This window comes from Dioscorea cayenensis, chromosome 19, assembly GCF_009730915.1.
Source record: "Dioscorea cayenensis subsp. rotundata cultivar TDr96_F1 chromosome 19, TDr96_F1_v2_PseudoChromosome.rev07_lg8_w22 25.fasta, whole genome shotgun sequence".
Lineage (NCBI taxonomy): Eukaryota > Viridiplantae > Streptophyta > Magnoliopsida > Dioscoreales > Dioscoreaceae > Dioscorea > Dioscorea cayenensis.
Window position 1 is genome coordinate 656,241 of NC_052489.1, and position 18,282 is coordinate 674,522.

Consider the following 18,282-nt stretch of genomic DNA (forward strand, 5'->3'; position numbering starts at 1 on the left):
GTCATCGTCCCCTTTAAAAACCCTAGTCTTTGAATCTCTCTCTCTCTCTCTCTCTCTCTCTCTCTCTCTCTCTCTCGTTCCCGCTAGATAACAACTGGAAGGAGAAGCCAGTCCTCTCCACCGAGCTCTCTTTGCAAGGTATATATGCTTGCATTGAGGATTTGAGGTGTCTTTCTGAGACATTGAGAGTGATTTCATGTATGACAAGCGAACGGGGATTTGAAACTTTGGATTTTGATTTACTGTGTTTGAGTTCTTGTTCTTATGCAATGTGTTGATCTAGATTTGTTCTTTGATGCATAGAGATTTCTTGAATAGTGAACTGAAGCTGCGAAAGGATCACATTATGTTACTTTTTTCTTGCAAGATTCTTGTAATTTGTTATTATTAATCGGTTCTTTGTAATGGATGGAGATGTTGGGATTTTATTCCAAATTATTTAATTAATTTGAGTTTTATTATCTTATTCGGAGTTCTAATTTTAGTAAAACTTTGTTTGTGTGGCCTATATATATATATATATATATATAATCATGGTTTATGCTTTGTTATAAAGTGAGTGTTTTGTTGGTGAGTGTTTATTATTTTATTAATCAGATATTATGGTTTTGACGTCTTAAATAGACTGTGAACAGAGATTTGAAAACAAAAAATTTTTCAAAAACCTTTTAATTCTAAGTTGATTCAATATTATTTTCCCCCCTAAGGTTCTCAACTGCGCATACAATTGAGAATAATTAGAGATGAGATGATTTTTCTAACGAGTTTGTTCAATGTAATTCATCAGCTTTTAGTTTTTTTTTTTTTTATGTGCATTGTTTTATTAAAAGATGAATAAACCAATCAAAATATATTAGAAAGTCGAGCATGTGCAAATGAAAATCATAATAATAAAATTGGGATATATCATATATAGCCACATGTGTATTGCTCCTTTTCTGCAGTAAAGTTTAAGTTTTTGAATTTGCTGGTTATTTTTTTTTTGGATGGAGGAATGATTTATAACTCTTTTTCATTATTTAAATTTATGAAGTTTGGTTAATGTATATATATATATAACTTTACTTGATTGGTAATTGATTTTGGTGGGAAGAAATCAGGAAGGAAGATGGCTGAACCCAGATTAGAGGCGGAGCAATCTGTGGATCTTCAGACCATGCACCCACCCGGGGTTACTGTCACCCTTCAGTGAGTGTAGTCTACGACTCCTTGAATTCCAGACTGATTTTATTTATTTGTTTTTGAAAAAAAATTAATTGCAAGCACGTTCTTTTCTTTTCTCTGATTCTGCATATTTTTACGTACCCTTGAGACTTATGGTGTTGTTTGTTTGCAGAGTAAGCAGTTATGCGTTGGTCTAATGTAGTTCTTTTCAATGCTTAACTGATTAAATGCTGTTGTTTTGTTAGGAATATAGTATCAACAAGCAACTTATGTTGTAAATTGGATCTGAAAGTTATAGCTCAACAAGCTCGCAATGCAGAGTATAATCCCAAGGTAGCAAAGTGCATTAATTTTACAGTCTTTGATGAGATTGCATAATAGTTTTTCTTTTTCTAATTAATGTTTTTTTTTAACAGAGGTTTGCTGCAGTTATCATGAGGATAAAGGAACCAAGAACAACTGCGCTTATATTTGCTTCTGGCAAAACGGTTAGTTCTCTGCATTGATTGTTTGAACAAGAGGTGGCTTGCATTGGATTTGTGAAATTATTATAAGTAGTTCATGAATTGGATATTGTCTTCTTATCAGTACACCTTCCTTCATTGCATTAGAATAATGTTTTTTAGCTGTAAATAGTTGTTTTTATACACTAGACTATAAACTCAACATCATTTATTTGTGTGCACAAGCATTGTAGATGGGAACAGTATCATTTAGAGAGAATTTATTGTTTATACTCAATATAAGAAAATTGATTTTATTCTATAATTTCATTTGCTTGTGTTTAATTTCACATCTTGATAATGTCATCTCCTCTATCAGAAATTAATCTTTTCTCTTTCTCAGGTGTGCACTGGAGCTAAGAGCCAAGAACAATCACTATTAGCATCAAGAAAGGCATGTCATTATGAGAATTAAATCATCCCTACTTTTTTGTGATTCTAATTTCTGAACATCATGCATTTTCTACCAGTATGCTCGTATTATTCAGAAGCTTGGATTTGATGTGAGTTTCAAGGTATAGCCTATTTGCATATGCTTTTACAAGAACTACATTGGCATCAAATGTTTCATTCTCCATTAAATTTTTTGAAACTTTCATTCTTAACAGGAGTTCAAGGTTCAGAATATCGTCGGCACATGTGACGTTCAGTTCCCGATTAGACTTGAAGGCCTTGCTTGTTCCCACAATCATTTCTGCAGTGTAATGTTTTTACTGTCCAAGATTTCTTTCTCTGCCATCTAATTAATGTCAATACAATAAATGCTCATCTTCATCTTCATCTTTATTTTTTTAAAATTTGCTTCCACCCAACAGTATGAACCAGAAATCTTTCCAGGCCTCATTTACAGAATGAGGGAACCAAAGACTGTGCTTCTTATCTTCGTTTCGGGCAAAGTTATACTGACAGGAAGCAAGGTGATCATCTAAATTCTAAAACACTTGCAAATTGGAATTGTCATGAACTACTTAAATTCAAATATGATGATTGTCTTCTAAATCTTCTTGAAATTTCTGTGTACATTGTCATGTTCTTAGTCAAAAGCAGACATTTTAAGAGCATTTCAGCAGATATATCCAGTCCTGTCAGAATTCAGGAAGGTTCCATTACCGCCATCAACACAACCATATACTTCTTAAAATGGTTTGATTTTCTCTTTAATTTTTTAATTTGGATTTTTTTTTGTAATTTTTTATTTTAATTTAATGCTTCTGTGATTGTTCTCTAAAAAATTGCAGGCAAAGATGGTTCTTTGAAAATGAAAACATTATTCTTGAGAGCCATGAATGAAGTTCAGCATCCTGATCTAGGTTTCAGAAATTGATGGAGTTCATCAGTCACTAATCATTTTTGTTAGAATAATTTTAGATCCTTTAATCCAATGATTCATTCTTCACGTTGCTCTATAGTGTTTGTATATTTTATACTTTGAAATGAAGAAATATCTTTTTGTGGTGCTTATGATTGGATTTTACTTCTTGCTCTTTTGAAAAGCTTGAATATATATATATATATATAAATAAATTTGAACAAATCACCCACCTCAATTGAAATGAGAGGATTTGAACTCTCTATTTTTTTTTTCATATATCTCAATTAAATATTTAGTAACAGTCAACCATTGAAAAGCCCAATGGTATGACAGGGAAGTCATGTGTTTAAATCCCTTCCCCGATAGTACTGTTCATACACTGTTTATCCGGGATTTTTATACTATTCTTATACTATACATAAACTGTATATCCGGGTTTTAGTACTTTGATACGGTTTATATTTATATAGAAAAGACGCTTGTCGTCTATTATTCAAAAAAAAATCTTTAGTAACATACATTTTTAAATAATTATCTCATTTCATGATTTCACAATAGATATTAATCTTATCTTATAGATTGTAAAATCACGGCTTTTAAAATTATAAAAATATAATTAAAAAATCTAGCTCATAAAAATCATACTAATTTTTTTTCTTTTTTTAAATAGACAAATCACTGTCACAAACTTACTGAAGAAATTATCCTATTCACTTTCTCACTTTTTCGGAGAGGGTTTCCTAAGGTTATAATTAACATATTTTAAAAAATTAAAAAAAAAATAACAGTGATATAGGAAATTTCGTATTTTTATTTTTAATTTTTTTTGGGTAACAAATCGAGGAACAATGCTTTGAAACAGTAGTATCATTCTAACTTAGATCTCCACAATCTTCGGAACTGTTGATATTCTCACCCTTTCTCCTTTAATTCTACTCTCGCTCGCTCTCTAACACCGAGCAAAAGTGGAAAAAAATAACATAGGGACAGAGGAGAGGTTTGCAAATTGCAATGGAGGAAGAGATTGAAGAATGGTGCTGCTCACTTTGATTTGGTGTTGATGAACAACAAGAATATCTTGGATTCTCTCCCTTTAATCATCTGGTAATTCAAAAATCTTTGGTTCATGCTCTAATATTCATTCTGATCAATGGCAAAAGGATCTAGTTCTGTTTTGATTGATTTACATATTCTCTTAATTCTTTTGATTCCAATTTCTCTTTTATTTTGATACCATAATAAGTTCCAATTGTTCATTAGAAGATATTAATTACTATGAAATCTTGTTTGTTGTTTCTCATTTTTGTAAAAAGAAAAATAAAAAAACATGTCCAAATGCAGAGCTTGATTGATTCACAGCAATGAATGCTCAACAGAAGAGAAGAAATGTTGATGAAAATGGAGATGCAGGAGTAGACTTTGGCCTTGTTTCATCCATCAGCAATGGAGAAGACTTGGCTCCAATTGTTCGGCATGCTTTCGAAATCGGAAAGCCGGAAAGTCTTGTTCATCAACTCAAGAATGTTGTCATCAAAAAAGAAGCTGAGATTGAAGATCTCTGCAAACTTCACTATCAAGATTTTATCCATGCAGTGGATGAGCTTCGAGGAGTTTTAGTTGATGCCGATGATCTAAAAGGCAAGCTTTCCGGCGAGAATCACCGTATTCAAGACGTCGCAAACTCTCTCCTTCTGAAGCTTGATGGTCTTCTTCAGATGTATTCAATCAAGAAGAATGTTACAATGGCAATTAGGACATTGAAGTTGTGCATTCAAGTGTTGAGTTTATGCCAAACTTGCAACAACCACATCTCAACTGGCCATTTTTATCCTGCATTGAAGAGTTTGAACTTGCTTCAAAGGGATTACATTCATAACATTCCTGTTAAGAACCTCAAGAGGGTCATTGAGCAAAGCATTCCTCAAGTGAAACTTCATATTGAGAAAAAAGTTTGCAGTGAGTTCAATGACTGGCTTGTTCACATTAGATCCACTGCTAAAGAAATCGGTCAGCTTGCTATTGCGCATGCCACTTCTTCTCGGCAGAGAGATGAAGAAATGCGGGCTCGACAAAGAGAAGCTGAAGAGCAAAGCCGGTTAGGCGTGAGCCATTGTTCGTACTCGTTGCATCTCGATCAAATCGATGATGATTCACTGGTTGAATTTGATCTCACACCTGTTTATCGTGCTTATCACATACACACTTTCCTTGGCATCGAAGACCGGTTTCGTGATTATTATTACAAGAACAGGATGATGCAGCTGAATTTGGACTTGCAGATTAGCACAGTTCAGCCATTTCTTGAATCTCATCAGCCATTCTTCGCTCAGATTGCCGGTTATTTCATCGTTGAGGATCGAGTTTATCGTACTGCTGGTGGCTTGTTATCTGATACACAGGTTGAGGCAATTTGGGAGAGTGCTGCTGCAAAAATGACAGCAATCTTAGAACATCAATTCTCTCGAATGGATACCGCAAGCCATTTGTTACTGATCAAGGACTTTGTCACATTATTAGGTTCGACACTCAAGCGATATGGATACCGAGTTACTCCATTGATGGAAGTTCTTGATAGCACTAGAGATAAATACCATGAACTTCTACTCGCTGAATGCCGAAAACAAGTAGCTGATAGTCTTGCCAATGATACATATGAGCAAATGGTAATGAGGAAAGAGTATGAATACAACATGAATGTAGTGGCATTTGAACTACAATCCTCCGATATAATGCCTCGATTTCCTTATGTCGCTCCGTTCTCTTCATCGGTCCCTGATGTTTGTCGTGTCATTCGATCTTTTATCGAGGATTCAGTTAGTTATTTGTCATATGGAGGTCAGATGAACTTGTATGAAGTGGTCAAGAAGTACTTAGACAAACTTCTGATTCAGGTATTGAATGAGGCATTGATAGATATAATTCATGGAGGCACTTTAGGGGCATCACAGGCAATGCAGGTTGCGGCGAACATTACTGCTTTCGAACATGCTTCGGATGTTTTCCTCTGCCAGGTTGCTCGGTTGTGCGGCGTTCCTGTTCGAATGGTCGAAAGGCCAAATGCCGGACTCACCGCCAAGTCTATACTAAGAGCCTCGCAAAATGGTGCATACAACTCATTGCTGATGCTAGTAAACTCAAAATTGGATGAGTTCATGCAACTGACAACAAATGTCAATTGGATTACCGACGAGCCACCGCAGAACGGTAACGAGTACATGAACCAAGTTATTATGTATTTAGACACGACGTTAACGATGGCGGAGCAGATACTGCCTTTGGAGACTCTGTACACAGTTGCAACTTGTGCCATGGAACACATTTCTGACTCAATTGTGAATGCATTTCTCAGTGACACAGTGAAGAAGTTCACTGTGAGTGCTGTTAATGGTATTAACATTGATCTGAAGTTATTAGAGATATTTGCAGATGAGAAGTTTAACACAACCAGTTTGAGTGAATTCAAGAAAGATAGGAGTTTAAGAGATTGTTTAATTGAAGCAAGGCAGTTAATTAATCTTTTGGCAAGTGATAATCCAGAGAGATACTTGAATGCAGTGATTAGAGAAAAAGATTATGGTGCATTGGATTACAAGAAAGTGGCTACAATTTGTGACAAGTTCAAGGAAGGAGCAGAAGGTTTGTTTAGCTTGACTAACAGAAATAATAAACAAACTGCTCGGAAAAAATCTCTTGATTTGCTGAAGAAAAGACTGAAGGAATACAATTAATTATCTTTTCTTTGATTTTTCTCCTTTCTGTAATCTTTTTTCTTCCTTTTTTTTTTTTATTTAAGCAAATTGAAGTTTTTGTTATTTTCTATAAATTATTATTATTTTTTGTCTTCTATAATTCTAAACTTTAACATCTACAATCAAGTTTCCGCTTACTGATAACAGAGTATAAATAAATGCGAGTTCCGATCCAACAATTAGTGTTTGATATATATATATATTACGGGGAGTTAATGCCTCCACACTCCCTCACTAAACCGATAATTTTTTACTATAGAATATCATTATGATTTATTTATTTCATTAAAACAATTGGAGTTAATCAACCTAAATATTCCTTTCTTCCTCTCATGAATGAATCTTTAGGACTACCACTTTATTGGTTGCAACAAAAGAAATGACTTTCTAACAAGAAGTTGATGAAACATTATTGGAATATCTTTTAATTTTTTTTTATAAAATGTTTATTTGAATAAATCATTGATTTATTATGCTTATTCTTTCCATCCTTTATTCTGTATTATTTGATATTTAGTTAATCAAAATCTTTTGCACTGATTTTATAACAATGATAATAATAAAGTGAAAATATAATAATAATACCATTATTCAAATTAATAAGCACATCCTCAAAGCATGGAATTGTAACACGTGATCAGCGAGTGACAAATACTTTGGCATGCATACTAAAATGCCTCATGAATCATCTCATATTTCCCAAGTGCTTTCAAATCAGTAGATAACTCAACCATATATACACACACATGGACAGGAATGGTAATCTAGAGACATCGTACAATAACTGTTAAATTATTATTTAATAATTGTTATTTTGGACAGGAATAGTAATCTAGAGACATCCTACAATAACTGTTAAATTATTATTTAATGATTGTTATTTTATTATAAATATAACTCCGAAGATGGGGTTAACATCACTAATCCTATCTTTGGGATTAGTAATAAAACAAGTTGTTAGATGGGTAATCTAATGATTACTATAGGGCCATCCCTAGATTCATTTTTTGGGATGTTTCTAAAAAATATATTATCTATTTTCTAAGTAATAAGACTTTTCTAAAGTTTCGAGTTCTATAATTCCAAGTCAAATAAACATAACATTGAGAAATGGACTCTTGTTGAGATAATGAGCCATGGGAAAGAGAAAGATGATAATTGATTGATAAGATGATTATTTTATCACCATTTATAGTATTGCTTTATTTGTTTAATTGCATTTTTTTTATAAGGTATTGACCATATTTATTTCTAAATTTTTTTTAATCCATTTCACAAATGAGTTAGGAAAAAAATAAGACTTTTAAACAAGCACACAAATATGGACATCTTATTACTCTATTTTTTAAGTTTAAATTTTAAAAATATATTTATTTATTTTTACATAAAATTAATACATCAATACACATATGATCTAATATCCTGTATTAGTTGAAATTTAAATATTACTGATAGGTAAAGACACAAATATTTTATAAGAAAAGATTCTGGTGTCAATCACCTACAATGTCATTGACAAATTATATATTATTTTATCAATTATCAACATATTCAATATTTTCAAGTCAATAATAAAAATGTGAAATGGATAATAGTACTACAACTATTAAAATATACAATGTGTTTAAACTCTCATGTAAATTTTTTAAAAAAAAATATGATGCAAAGAATATTTAAGGCGTATTAAGAAGTACAACTAACAGTATAAAAAAGGGATAAAATTAAGCAACAACGAAATAAACAAATATCACTCACCACTATTAATTTAAAATATTAATTACCAAATTTATACAATTATTTGCAAATTGTTTCTCCTGACATGAGCTAAAGGAAAAATAAGTGTGCATTAATTATTACTTATAATTAGAGCAATTATACTATATAATTGAAGTATGTAATTAAGACCATTCAAGCCTAATTAATTTTTTTTATAAATGTGTAATTATTCATGTTCATACTTATTAATTACCACCAAATTAGTACATGCTTTCACAAACACAAATTTTAAAAATCACACTTTATTTGTAGTTTCGTGGGTATAAATTTTAAAAAAAATTATTTATTTATTTATTTTCTGATTTTATTAAAATTTTCACTTAATAGTAAATTTTGGAAGTAAGACGGACAATTCTGCATATTTTGAAGGTTTACATGCAAAATAAAAATTAAAATTAAAATTAAAAAGTTAAATAAAAAAATTCTCTTTCACTCTCACATCATGAAAAGAGATAAAAGAAAGAAACTTGTTCACATTGGAAACGCGTTTCCCACCTAACCCGAATATTTCACAAACGTTTCCATTCTAAAGACCTCCATGCAGCCGTCCGATCCTCATCCGACCTAATCTCCAAGCAAATCCAACGGCCAATCACGCGTTGCACACCATCCCGCCCACCGAATAACGTACGTTACAAGAGTCCTTATCCCGAGGCACAATCTTGATTCCATTAGTACACGTTATTCCCCATGAGCACGCCAAACACGAGGCATCCTAATGATAACCGTTCAATTCACCTCGTGATCAGCATCCACTACCTTGAGATCTAATCTCAGCCCTCCATCCTCTTAACCGAAATCAGCGTACTACCTCTCTCTCCTCGGTCTCCGTGCTTTCATTTACACCCTCATAAAACTAAAACTCTCAAAGGCCCCTCCCTTCTCTGAAACCCAACAGAAAAAGCTTTGAAATTATAAAATTTTACAGGGTTAACCATGCAAAAAACCCTCTCTGTATACGATTTTCGTTTACACCCTCATAAGTAATTTCTCAAAAAAAAAATAATTTTACATTTTATAGGGTTGAATATGCAATACAAACTATATATAATCACATAAATAGATTAAAAAAAATCGAAATTATATTTATATCTCCCCTTTCTTCTTCTCGTTCTCGTCCGAATCCCTCGCGTTCCTCGCTTCCCTCGCCGACCTTCGACTCCAATTCCATCCCCAAACTCTCCGATCTCTCGCTATCCAGCTCCATAGACGAATTCCAGGTGATCACAGCGCCCGGAGCTAGGGAGAGCCGGTACGGCATGCAGCGGGGGCGGCGAGGAGGACCAGTAACAAGGGAGGCAGCTGCGGCTGCAGCGGCGGCGGCCGCGGCGAGGGAAACACCGCCGCAGGTGGTGAAGGTGAAGAGAGAAGTGGTGGCGGGGTGTATGACGTGCCCGGTTTGTCACAAGCTTCTATCCGAGGCTACCACCATCTCTGAGTGTCTTCATACTTGTGAGTCCTCGAGTCTTAGTTGGCCGATCGAGATTTCTGGTGTTTTGGGGGGTTTTTTAGTCGGTGGTGGTCGTGTGGATGGGTGGTACACGTTGGAATTTGATAGCTTTTGCGGTTTCTCGTGATCTTTGGTTTGGTTGCTTGATTTGATTGTTGGATTGATGGTTGCTCTGCTTTTCCCTGTTTTATGGTGAGAAATTTCGATCTTGGTTTGGTTTGGGATTGCATGCGGTTTTGTTGTGCGTTTGGAACGTGGGGATGGTTTTCGCGGTGTTTCGCGGATTTTCTCGTGATCTTTGCTTGGATGATGTGTATTTCTTGTATGGTTGCTTTGCATTCTCTGTGTTTGGCTGTCCTTATGGGGATTCGGGGAGCAAGCTGAGTTTATAATGATATTGTGTTGTGTAGCTCCTTCCGATCCGGTTTCGACGTCTGAGAAAGTATTAGAACGTGGGAATTTGATGCTTTGGGAATTTCTCGTAAGCTATGGGGTCTTTGATGTGGGCAACCAGCTTGAGTTTGTTTTGTGATGCGGATTTCTTGTGTTTCTCTGTTTTATCGGATTTGAAGCTTCTTTGACTGTTGAAACTTTTCTTTCTTTTTTTGCTTTTGTGTTGCATGATAGTCGGGGGTTTCATGAGGACGTGCTCTGTTCTATTTGTTGATATAGTTTATTGAATTCCATCCCTTTGATTTGATTTAGAGTTCTTTGAGATGGTAATGGGGATGCTTTTCAGTGGTTGCATGCTTTTATGTGATCATATGCAGTGGTGGTTTGCTTTACTAAGGTGTCCTTATTTTGGTTATAACACGATGCTATGTACAGTGAATCAGGAGGAAGCTGCAACGGGGTTTTCACGTTAGGTAGTTTGTCAGATGGGTTTAGTAGTTGTATGTGGTCAAAAGCTATTGCCATTTTGAATATGCTGATTGGAGTGAGAAAACTCTATATCATTAGCTGCTTGAAGTTAAATGTATCATCAATTAGGTTCCACGACATGCAACTGATGTTGTGGTTCTGATCCTTGTTTAAACCTCATGTTGCTAATTGCTCTTATTGGTATCACAAGCTGGCAGTGCATTCAATCTGTGGAAATGTAGGTTGCATTTGCAGCTTAATTTCCTCATTTGTGTTTGTTGGTGTTGCCGTCAATGAATTTGTTTTACTGAATGTACGCCATGCTGTGTTAGCTAATGAATTGGATCATATTAATCATTTTAATCGGAAGATTTATCATGCGTGGAACTTACACGGTTAAGTGAACAGCATTAGTCATTGAGCACTTTTCTGATACTGTTTGGGGATACTGGCAAAATTTGGGACTTGGACATATCATTGGGTTTAAGGTGATTATTTGCTTGGTCCAAGGATTCCTTCTTTTAGATCTCTGTTTGCAGTTCCCCTATCCAGGGAGACATATTTTTTTTTATTCAACTGGCTGTGGTAGAAGTTTCATTTTGATGGTCAAACTAAAGTATCTGTCTTTCATGTAATTAAGGCAGTGTGTATTAATTACCTGTGCTATGAGAGCCGTATTTAGCTTCTAAGTTCCAATTCAGTGGTACTTTGATATGCAGGAAGTTTTATAGCTCTGCATTGCATGTGTCATGCAGGTTGTTTTGATGAAAACAGCTCTTTTTTCCTTTGAAGTTCCATGTTGTTGTTTCTAATTGGATCAAATGATGCTATGCCATAGTGCCAATGTACTTTATCTGAGTAGCGAATCTTTTGATTACTAAAAGGCAACCTATGACTCTTTTTTGCTTCAAAACAGTTTGCAAGAAGTGTATTTTGGAGAAATTCAATGATGAGGAGATAGACTACTGCCCAGTTTGCAAAACTGATTTAGGGTGTGCTCCAGAGGACAAGCTTAGGTAAACCTCTTGTTTTCTTTCATTATAATCTTTTGGTGTATTCCATAGATTTATGATAAGTAACTATTCTTTAATGGCTTGTTATTGACATTTGTTGTAATGTTCCTGATGAAGTAAACTTTATGCAGGCCTGACCATAGCCTACAGGACATAAGGGCAAAGATTTTCCCACCTAAAGGGAAAAAGGTCACTGCACCTGAAGTTACACCTTCAGTGCCTTCACCAGTCAGAAGAAAGGAACGATCTATATCATCATTGGTAGTTAACACACCAAGAATAGCAGCCCAGTCGACTTTGACAGGAAAAAGAACTAAAGCTGTTGTTAGAAGGGCTGCAAACTTAAGTGCACCAAGTCCTCCGATTAATGAATGCGGTAAAAAGGAGAATGATGATGATCTTATGGAGGACTTGAGCTCACCGGAGACTCTAAGCAAGATCATTCAAAACAAAAAGCAGGTAAGCAGATTGTAATCAACACTGGCATTTTACTATCAGGGCAAGATCCAAGATGCAAGTGTATTTTATACACATCGTAGCGGTTTTTGGCTTTTCTTGTTAGATAAAATTAAATAAAATTGCCTTGCTTTGATTAGTTTTATTTAAATTTTTTGCTTTGTGCAGGGTACTTCAATTGCAGAACCATCTAACCTCACATCCCATAGAGATTTGGGAAATGGTGGAGATCCCTTTTTGAATAAGGCTGAGTACTGGAAACCACTTAATTGTCTTGTTGAAGCTGCAAATAGAACAAAACCTCTTAGGTCCAGCAGCCCACAAAACCCTGTTGTTAAAGTAGAGCAAACTAATGGCCTTGATATTGATGCGCATTTGCCTAAAATAAAAGCCAGGGAGCATGCAAATAAATCTAAAGCTCAAGATGACAAGAATGGAAATGTCTCCCTTCCTCAAATTCCGCCCAAAGCTAAAAGATCAAGTGGAGCTGGTCGGAAAAGAAAGGATAATGCAACCTCAGTCCAAGCACTGATTGATGCTGCGGGTAAACGTGAAAGGAGAATAAGCCCAGTCTGGTTTTCATTGCTTGCCTCTGCAAACCAGTGAGAATTTTTACCTTCTATGCTGTTTGAAATAGTAGGGAATTGGAGTTTATACATTGTTCTCATTTTATTCTTATTTTTTTTCCAGGGAAGGAAATCCACCATTCCCTCAGATTTCTGCAAATTATTTGCGGATAAAGTGAGTACATTGCCCTAGTATCTGCTAAAGGAATGCTCTTTGTTGTGACCAAGCCTCTCTGTCCTTGTAAATTATTCAGTTTTTTCTTGTTTGGTACTCTTTCTTTCATGGTACAGTTAGCTGCAATTTGTCATCATTTCTTAATTTAGTGTGGGCACACAAGAAAGTTATAAAACAAATACTGGAAATATGAATTCTTTTCAGTCCACATCGGCACTTCAAGTTCCCAGCTGTTTCTACCACACTTGATTTTGTGTAAATTAAAAACTTGCAATTCTTTGTTCTCATCCATCCAAGGTTTCTTCAGTCTTCTCTTGCTGTGGCTTGTTTTGGCTTCTAGTAGTATCTTTTATTAACTTTTCTTTGGTAGTTAAGGCACTTAGCAAGTTCAAAAAAAATTGATGCATATTTCATATGTCCAAATCTTATAATTGATGATGACATATTGTTTCATGTAAGCATGAACATTCGGTTTTAACAAAGTGTCTGAGAAGTTTTTGATAGTTATCTTGAAGTCTGATGTGGCTGCCCCAGAAAGAGATACGGAGTATGATAATGTGTCTTCTAGCTAGTTTCTGGTTTATGGCATGTAACTGGTGCTTGATCTCCCTTTTTTCCCATTCAGACTAGGAAAATCTGGCGTATTTGTTTGCTGTTTGTTTCTCAATGATCACCATAGGCACTACCTGCAGGCTTTTTAATACTGTGTTCCACTGCAAGCACTACCCTTGCAGCTTTAATAGATGTTGACCCAGCATATTTATATACCTTGACGTATTGTATTCCCATGCTCATTATTGCCTTCTCTTGTTCATGACCAAGCTTTGTCTTCATCATCACTCATATTATTTTCTCATCAAATAATTCAACTATTATTATCTTCTGGGTATTTTTACTGCAATCTAGAATATATAGCCATATCTCAATACCTTCTCCTGTGAAGGCTGTCATGTAATATTGAAGATGTATGCATTGTTAGATGCCCTTTTAGTTTCCTGAATCCTGACCTCCTTTTCACTGAGTAATACATTTCTTGGTATCATCCATTGCTTTAAAAATACTTCTAGTCATGCCAATACTACATTTTTTTTCATGTTTCATATTTCTGACCAATGATGTAAAGATCCATTTTTGTTTAGAAGAACTTTCTATAGCATGTGTCTTATATTTTTTTTTTTTTTGGTTAGAGATGGCAACTTGCTAGCTTCTATCTTACATAAGTACCTGGCAAAGAAACTCGACCTTCAAAGTGAAGCTGAGGTGAGTTCTCAATCTTGATACAAGTTTAATTAACCCTAGTAATTGGAATATCTACTTTGGCTACTATCTTCCCCAAGAAACCTGTGCTAAGCATTTTAACTGTACCAAGGAACATGCATCATATATACTTGTTTTTCTTTTGGTTGAATTAATGTATATGTACATATATGTATATATATTTGAGTTGAACGTACCAATAACCAAGATCTCTTATCTTCTGTGTCTGTTGTTGTGAATTTGAATCTCAAAATTAATTCGAAATTTTTGCGCAATGAAATTGTAAGTATTTTGTCATGACTGCCCCTATTTGTCCACAAGGTCTAGTTTTTCAAACTTGCCGTCCATGGCCTGTCTTTTAGTAACTGCATATTGCCACGTGCCCATAACCAAGTTTAGTGCCACCCACATCGTTCGTGTGATGGGTGATCTTTGGGCATATAAGGGGTTGAACGCACCCCATCAGGCCGGTCTTTTGGGGTGTGGACTTCTGTTCTCGGTACCATGGATAATTAAAATAAAAAGAATCTCACATGAAGCATAATCCATAATTCTTGCCTTATTGATAGGATTAGTTTGTTTGTGCAATCTACTTGAATTCCAAAAAAGTGGGTTTCATCTAAATGGCAAATGGTGTGTTTGGCGTTACTTTTTCTATATAAAGCCTTCCTGCTTGGGCATCCTTTAGATGAGAGGATACACAGGGGAGAGGATATGGAAGTTTTCAGGGCATCCCATTCGCACTATTGTTTGTGTTGCATTAGCCAACATTTTCTCTAGTGCATTCAACTTCTATTTAGAGATTTTAGAGATCAAATATCTGCAGATTTAGGACTCAGACAAGATAACTGAACATCATTTTTATGATATCCACAAGAATAAGACTAAATTATGAAGAAAAGGTTGAGTTCTAGATAAGTTTAAACTATAAAACTTTACTGAAATGAGTTTCAGTATTTAGATAAGGTTTTCTATCCAATAGATACGATACTTGTAAAACAATATTTTGTAAAATCTTAATGAAAGGATAAAATATTTTAAAATTTTATATTCTCATCTAAATTGATGAACAACATTTGGTTGGCAAAAAAACAAACGTGTTGACGTGAGGTTTTAAAACAACCGATCTTATGTAGGACTTTATTCTATTGGATCCGACATTTTGTTTCTGTAGTTGTTCTATATACACACATTGATTTTTTTTTGATGATTTTAAGGTTATTTTAGTATGTTCTATAGATTTTAGGTAGTTTTGACATGGAACATGTAGATAGTGCAAAATACGACAAACTACCTTGTGTTTAGAAAGTCAAGTGTTTGAGTTGAAATTGCTTTTAACTTCAAAATACCTGTGACGCTTACATCATTTTATTGTTTCTGGAACTTCTAAGCACCAACCGTAAGTCCACCCAATTCTCTAAAAATATTGGAAGTATAGAAATTCAAAATATAACCATTCTAAAGTCAAGTTAGATTGTTATTCCAGAGATGATATGTGAAAGAATACCTTGACAGAGCTTTAATTAGCTAGTTTAAATCCCATGCTCAGTGTTCTATTTTATGTTAAGCCAACTAGAGGTTTTGTAGCTTTTCATCCTCATGCTTTCTAACTTTAGTCTGTAGGTTTATCATCACTAGGTTCATCTTATTTTCCATAGCATTGTATTAGTAAATTCTTGTACATTGATGGATAATGCTTGTTTATTATTGCAACTTTGCATCAAGTATTTATGCGTATAACTTCTGTCTTGCCCATTGCTTGGCTTGCATTTTGTATTCAAGTTTCTGAATCAACCTCACTCATTTTAAAAAAACAATGTCTCAGAATTATGCACCACTTGCTTTTGTTAAAATTGGTTTATGTTGATGTTTCCTGAACCGACAAACTAGAGTATTGAAGAATATGTGTACTGATGAACATAGAGACCAATAAGTTCAATATTGGCATGAAATTGTTTCCCTCTGACAAATCTTTTGTGGAACTGGCCATGGTAGGTGGAAATTACATGCAGGGGTCAGTCAGTTGCTCCTACAATGGCTTTGCACAACTTAGTTGATCTTTGGATGCGGGCGGGATCATCGAGTAGAGTCCAGGCAACTTTGGGCAACCCAGCTAAAGAATTCGTCATGGTTTTATCATATGGTCGAAAAGTGATTGCCTCTTGAACTGGTAAGTTCCATGTTTCAATCTCTTCATTTTACCAGAAATGCAGAGAAAGGAACTGATACAAGGGCCTCTTCTTAAAATGAGATCACAAGGATGTCTGCTCATAATTTAGCCAGATCCATTGCTCTGGTTTTGATGTTGTTTTTGGTAAGTTTATTAGTGTATCATACCCATGTTCCAATTTTTCATCTGCAGAAAAAAACATGGGGTTTTTGGTTTACAGTGAATTTGTTCCTTAAAGATGAAAGTATAAAACAGAAACCGAGAGGTTTAGTGCTGGTCTTTGTAAATGTATTATATAGATAAATCTTTTGATCCATCAGTGAACTCAAATTCTTTTATTTAAATTCTGATAAACCTCTCTCTTGCTTTGGGGAATGGAAGGGATGGATTTTTTTATTTTTTATTTTTGTTTTTGGGGTGGAGAGGGTGTTGGGGTTGGAGAAATGTGGGTAATTCTTTTTTTTCAGTATTCTTATTGAGATGCACAGAGTAATCCGGATCTAATATTGATCATCAAGCACAACAGCATTTTACACTTAGGATTTTTTTATTATAGTTATCTGAAACATTCCAAGTTCTTTCACATTCTCATGTATATATATTTGTCAGGATCACCACAAAAATTTTTATTTTGTCATGCATACTGTAACAGATCCTTAGTCCCTCATCGGCTAATTGAGAAAGTATCCATGTGCATATAAAGATAGAGCTAACCGTCACCATTGGACCGGTATTGGACCGATCTTCTGGGATGTGGATCCCACCCTTGTGTGTACAACCATGAATAACCTAATTAGTTTCATGGGTCTCACACCCATGAACCACACTGGCAGTCTCAATAAACAAAGTAACCTATTATCATGCTCATGGCTTTAATAAGAATCACTTCAAAAACAAACTTTCCACTTTCTCTAAACATAATTGACAGCTATCAATAAACAACAGATATGCATCTGAGTTTGGTGGAAACAAAATCAACAACAATGGATCATTCAACATAAGTGAATTCTAGATAAATGTGACAAGGACTTTTGGGTGATCTTATAAATCTAATGATTCTTCAAGTCTTATCAGATTAAAATACTTGGCTTTACACCAAAACCAGGTTGGCATCTGAGCATTGCCTGCAACATGCGCAAGTGGTGAACCATATCAATAATTTTGTGTGTGGACACATGCTAGCATCCTAAAATTTCCACTCAGGCATGTCCCACAATTTTCTATTTTAGCCATAGATTACAAGAAATATGTTTCTCAGATCCCTTGAGCCAATGAAGTGGTATCCAATGCATTCACAAGAATATAAGTAATTACTTGACCTAAAAAATAGAAAAAGTTAAAAGAAGAACATATCTCAAACAATCATAATTTCATTTCAAACAGACCACTTCTGAACTTGTACCACAAAAATTAAAGTGGAGATCAAGTCACATTATACACACATAAAAGCAAGGCATAGTAATCACAAGGTTAAAGTAAAGAACTTAATCCTAAAGAACAAGCTTATGAGGTTAAGACCACCTGTGTGCTGTCTTATTACTTCGATTCCATATTCAGTAAAGAGTAAGATCTATCAGATTTGTGTAAATAATTTCATAAAAGAGAATTTCCTTCAACATTGCTTGAATGCATAAAAACCATCACAAGGGTTCAGAACTGAATCTTAAGCAGCAAGCTTCTCTGATAAGGAAGCTTATGCACTTTAGAGGTACTCATGTTTAGATTGAGAAAAAATGGAGACACAAGAATACAACAACAATGTAAATTGTTTTTCTGTGTTTGGTTGTGAAAATAAGATGGAGCACATGATAAGCAAGCGGCAAAAATCTT

At 34.7% G+C, this 18,282-nt stretch overlaps 3 protein-coding genes across 3 annotated transcripts; all 3 read left to right on the forward strand.

Moving 5' to 3' along the window:
• The first annotated feature begins 88 nt into the window (after positions 1–88).
• Positions 89–3,062, forward strand: LOC120250408 (TATA-box-binding protein 2-like). The gene is made up of 10 exons (XM_039259224.1): positions 89–138; positions 1,094–1,188; positions 1,410–1,497; positions 1,581–1,652; positions 2,011–2,061; positions 2,138–2,182; positions 2,276–2,368; positions 2,483–2,584; positions 2,705–2,810; positions 2,906–3,062. The coding sequence occupies exons 2-9, from the start codon at positions 1,109–1,111 to the stop codon at positions 2,804–2,806; spliced, it is 633 nt and encodes a 210-aa protein (XP_039115158.1). The 5' UTR covers positions 89–138; positions 1,094–1,108; the 3' UTR covers positions 2,807–2,810; positions 2,906–3,062.
• A 1,278-nt stretch (positions 3,063–4,340) lies between these two features.
• LOC120250405 (exocyst complex component SEC15A-like) lies at positions 4,341–6,707 on the forward strand. Its single transcript, XM_039259222.1, has one exon. It carries the CDS (start codon positions 4,341–4,343, stop codon positions 6,705–6,707), a length of 2,367 nt encoding a protein of 788 aa, XP_039115156.1.
• Positions 6,708–9,602: 2,895 nt separating this feature from the next.
• LOC120250407 (E3 ubiquitin protein ligase DRIP2-like) lies at positions 9,603–16,662 on the forward strand. Its single transcript, XM_039259223.1, has 7 exons — positions 9,603–9,956; positions 11,732–11,831; positions 11,960–12,287; positions 12,453–12,886; positions 12,975–13,025; positions 14,213–14,285; positions 16,278–16,662. The coding sequence occupies exons 1-7, from the start codon at positions 9,764–9,766 to the stop codon at positions 16,446–16,448; spliced, it is 1,350 nt and encodes a 449-aa protein (XP_039115157.1). The 5' UTR covers positions 9,603–9,763; the 3' UTR covers positions 16,449–16,662.
• The last annotated feature ends 1,620 nt before the right edge of the window (positions 16,663–18,282 follow it).